The sequence below is a fragment of the Nicotiana tabacum genome, chromosome 19, assembly GCF_000715075.1.
Source record: "Nicotiana tabacum cultivar K326 chromosome 19, ASM71507v2, whole genome shotgun sequence".
Lineage (NCBI taxonomy): Eukaryota > Viridiplantae > Streptophyta > Magnoliopsida > Solanales > Solanaceae > Nicotiana > Nicotiana tabacum.
The window spans coordinates 96,937,763-96,942,196 of NC_134098.1; the positions used below are offsets into that span (position 1 = coordinate 96,937,763).

General features: G+C 38.1%; 1 protein-coding gene across 1 annotated transcript; it reads left to right on the forward strand.

Annotated features, from left to right (window-relative positions):
- Positions 1 to 1,309: 1,309 nt before the first annotated feature.
- Positions 1,310 to 1,921, forward strand: LOC142173605 (uncharacterized). Its single transcript, XM_075239227.1, has 2 exons — positions 1,310 to 1,498; positions 1,592 to 1,921. Exons 1-2 carry the CDS (start codon positions 1,310 to 1,312, stop codon positions 1,919 to 1,921), a joined length of 519 nt encoding a protein of 172 aa, XP_075095328.1.
- The last annotated feature ends 2,513 nt before the right edge of the window (positions 1,922 to 4,434 follow it).

The following is a 4,434-nucleotide window of genomic DNA, read 5'->3' on the forward strand; positions in this document are numbered from 1 at the left end:
GCATGAAGCTAGCATACTTGGCACTTAATTGTCAGTGTGCATTTATTTGGTGTCTATAGCTTACACAGAGGGGGGATGGAATCATGGTCTTTTTGTAGCGTGAAGCTGAGGAAATGCACATGTAAATTTGAAAAGAATACTCGAAGCCCCATTTACATAAATTCCAAACGTAGCTCAAAAGGAGGAGTAAAAGAGAACCAACTGTGATTTGTGAAGTGTGTGGAGATATGCATTTATCGGATAAGCTGTTGATCCTATACAGTACAAAGAAGTATACATTGCAAAGTTACTAGCTAGTTAAGCTAAGTGATAGGCTATATGCACCTTGTTATGTTTTGAGGATCTAACAAACTTAATGACAAGGACCAGATAAGGAACCTGATATACATTCTCAAGTATGTGGAAACAAGACTTAAGCTGGAATTGTAAATCAACGCTTCAAAAATCAAAGTCAATAAGGGAAACAGATGGACGTCAGTTCCCCTAGTGATCATACTAGTCAACTCTCCAACAGCAGTAAAGTTGCTTCCTACACACGCAACAGTGCGAAACAGTGCAGCGGTCAACTTTATTGGGAATGATCCTGTACCGTCCACGCTTGCATTATTCAAGTGATGTCACCAATGTTATATTAACATTAAACCAAAGACAAAACTTCACTTGAACTTTTGAAGAATCCATCAAGTACTCTCTCAAATGACCAATCAATCTGGCAAACGATTCTCAAGAGCATCGAGAACAAAGAACAACATAACAACGGACCAATTCCCTGTATTGAGTTATTACATGTACGTAGTTGTGTTGCACCTTTGTTAAAGTTTTTCACTTGTAATTCCTACTTAGCTTAGTTAGAAGCATTGTGTAGGAAACCTTTGTAAATCATAAACCCTTGTGTTTGTGTCTTGGCTAGTTTAGTCAAGTTGGAAGTCTTTGTAATAGAGTTATTACAAAGTGGCTTGTAATAGAGTTGTTACAAGTTAGTAAGAGATTAAGAGGTTAATTCCTAGATTACAATATATTGTAATTTAAAGTTTGCTCAGTAGTGAAGTTGAAATCCTACAAGGGGTAGGTCGTGATTTTTAATCCCGTGAGCTGGGAGTTTTCCACGTAAAACGTCTTTGTGTCATTTACCTACTGCGGTGTGCGTGTGTTATGTAGGAACTAATAGAGAACCTGGTTTTCTATATAGTTTGGTGGACCCTTAAATTCTATCAATTGGTATCAGAGCAGATTCTTTCTATCAGGCTAACACCTAGAAAGGATCCTCATGGCTACTCCACCAAACTTCGAAGAAGGTCAATCTACCTACATGCCACCAAGATTCAATGGCCAATACTATGGATGGTGGAAGACTAGGATGCACGACTTCATCATGGCTGAAGACTCAGAGCTCTGGGATGTCATCTGCGATGGACCTTTCGTCCCCACAAAAACCAGTGGCGAACCCGCTGTAACAATTCCCAAAACAAGAATGGAGTTCAATGATGCTGACCGCAAGGTCATAGAAAAGAACTTTCGTGCAAAGAAAATTCTTATCTGTGGTATCGGTCCTGATGAATACAATAGGATCTAAGCATGCCAATCTGCTAAGGAGATCTGGGAGGCTCTCCAAACAGCCCATGAGGGAACAACACAAGTTAAGCAATCAAAGATTGACATGCTTACCATAGAATATGAGCTTTTCAAAATGAAAGGTGATGAATCCATCCAGGACATGCATACTCAGTTCACTTCTATCATCAATGAGCTTCACTCTCTGGGAGAAATCATTCCAAGAAACAAACTCGTCAGAAAAATACTAAGTGTTTTGCCCAGTTCCTGGGAAAGCAAAGTGAATGCTATCACAGAGGCAAAGGACCTGCAGAAGCTAACCATCGATGAACTTGTTGGCAATCTGAAAACCTATAAAATGAAGAAGTAGAAGGACAATGAGAGAAGAGAGCCCAAAAGGGAGAAGAATCCCATCCTCAAGACGGACAACAATAATTCAGGTGGTGATGATGCTGATATGGCTTACCTAACAAGAAGATTCCAGAAAAGAGTTCGCAAAAATGGAAGCATTCCAAAAAGGGGCAGTTCCAGCAAGCCAAAAAATTATGACCTTTGTCTATGGTTATTCTTGAAATGAGATCTTTATCTGAAGAGGAGAATGAGGACAGTGAAGATGATTATGATAATGTGGCTATTGCTAGTTTTATCAGTTCTAGAAATGGACATGGTACTTGTTACATCCCGCATTTTCGTATGTTAAAGTTTCGTCGTAAGTTAATCGACGTAAAGTTCGAGAATGAGATTATTTTGAGATTATAAGCATTATGCTATTTCAAAACAAGTGATGAGTAAATTCGTGAAGGAGAGAGGGTAAGCAAATTAAAAAAATGAATTTCATTGAAGTTTGATATTTAGGGATAAAATACGGCTCGAGCTAAAATACCCGGTATTTATGGACTAATATCATACAAGGTACCACATGGCCATGATAGTGAGGTGTATAAAATAATTTAAAAGTGAGTAGTATTTTAAGTAAATTGAGTTAATTCTTAATTATATGAATTATTGATTAATGGGGGAATTAGCAAGATAATAAAAACTTAGTGGGTAATTAATTATAATTCTTTGGATAAGCTAAACCCCCAAAACGTGGCAGCCCTTGTATTAAGAGATGGTGACTCTTAAAGTAATATAAAAGTTGGCAAGAATGTGGAGGTGTCTTTGGCCAACTAAGCCACATGAAGTGGGGCCCACACCAACTAATATAAAAGTCTCTTTAAAGCACAAAATTGAAATGCTTAATCTCATCTACAATGTAACGGATCTGCCAAGCAACTTTCATAGGAAATCATACAAGACATCCCTATCAAGTAGGGCCCACAAAAATCCAACAATTTTAAGAAATTTACCTTATTAAGGTATGATTCTAAGTATGGCAAGAGATGGATTAAGCTTCAATTCGGATTCTCAATTCTTATAGATTTGCAATGAAGCTATTCGGTGTAATCGCAACGAGATTTACAATTCTAAGAGAGCACGGTATAATCTTTATCAAGAACATCATACAGATTTTTTCCTACTTCGATCCGTCGTTACGTGTTGTTGCAATCAACGGGTGTTAAAGGGATTGTCAAGAGAATCGGCTTAGGTATGTTAAGGCTATCCCTTCTTTCCTTTTGGCGTGATCCAAATGAAACGAGCAAAAATACGCAACTTTCATAAATGACTCTATTTATAGAAATAATAGGGGTATCTATATTCTTGATTCCCCATGTATCTTATTATTCTATCATTTGTTCATGGGTCTCAAAAAATACGTAAGTTGATAAAGTTTATTTTATGGTAGTAACCAAAGACATAATGGTCTAATGACATTACGAAAGATTTTATTGACGTACTTCTCATGCATTGCATTCATTTATACATGTACATTGACCCATGACCAGATGATGTTATATATGCGTATATATGTATATTATATGTATATGGGATATGGTAAAAGATTACGGTATTATATACGCACCACCACCTGATTAGCTGGTATACATTGATGAATTGCCCATAGTGGCCGAGATGATATGATGGGATTTCTTCATAGGCTTGATGATGTTATGAATGCAGATACCTATGCATCGTATGACATTTATGCGCATATCCATGACATTATAAATATGAGACGGTTCACAGAGTTATTCAGACATTCATGTCGAGTCTTTTACTCCATGTTTCTCTCATGTCTATTGTTTACTGATTTTCATTCCTTACATACTCGGTACATTATTTGTACTGACATCCTTTTTGCTTGGGGACGATGTGTTTCATGCCCGCATGTCCCGTTAGACAGGATGAGAGTCCTCCAAGTAGGCTATCAGCTCAGCGGAAGGTATTGGTGCGCTCCATTTGCTCCGGAGTTATTATTTGGTCAGTATGATTAGAACATGTGTTGATTGGTATGGCGGGGCTCTGTCCTGACCTTTATGATGTTATGTACTCTTAGAGGCTTGTAGACAAGTGTCATGTATATGAAAGATTGTATGGCCTTGTCGGCCTATGTTCAGTGTAAGAGTGCTCATTTTGGCCTTATAGGCCCGTATGTCTTAAGTATAAGTTTGTATTTCATGTTGTGTTCTACTTATCTCATGGCAGCCTCTCCGACTCAGTTATCTATGATAGTATGATACAAAAAGATACGTTATGTTAGTACTCGGTTGAGTAAGGTACCGTGTACCCGTCGCAGCCCATCGGTTTGGGTCGTAACAAAACTGGTATCAGAGCAGTTTTGTCCCAGGGAGTCTACAAGCTGTGTCTAGTAGAGTCTTGTTTATGGGTGTGTTGTGCACCACACTTATAAGCAGGAGGCTACAGGGCATTTAGGACTGTCACTCTTTCTTCTTACTCTAGATCATGTGGTAGAGCTCAGTTGTAAGAAATTCAAATTCCTAA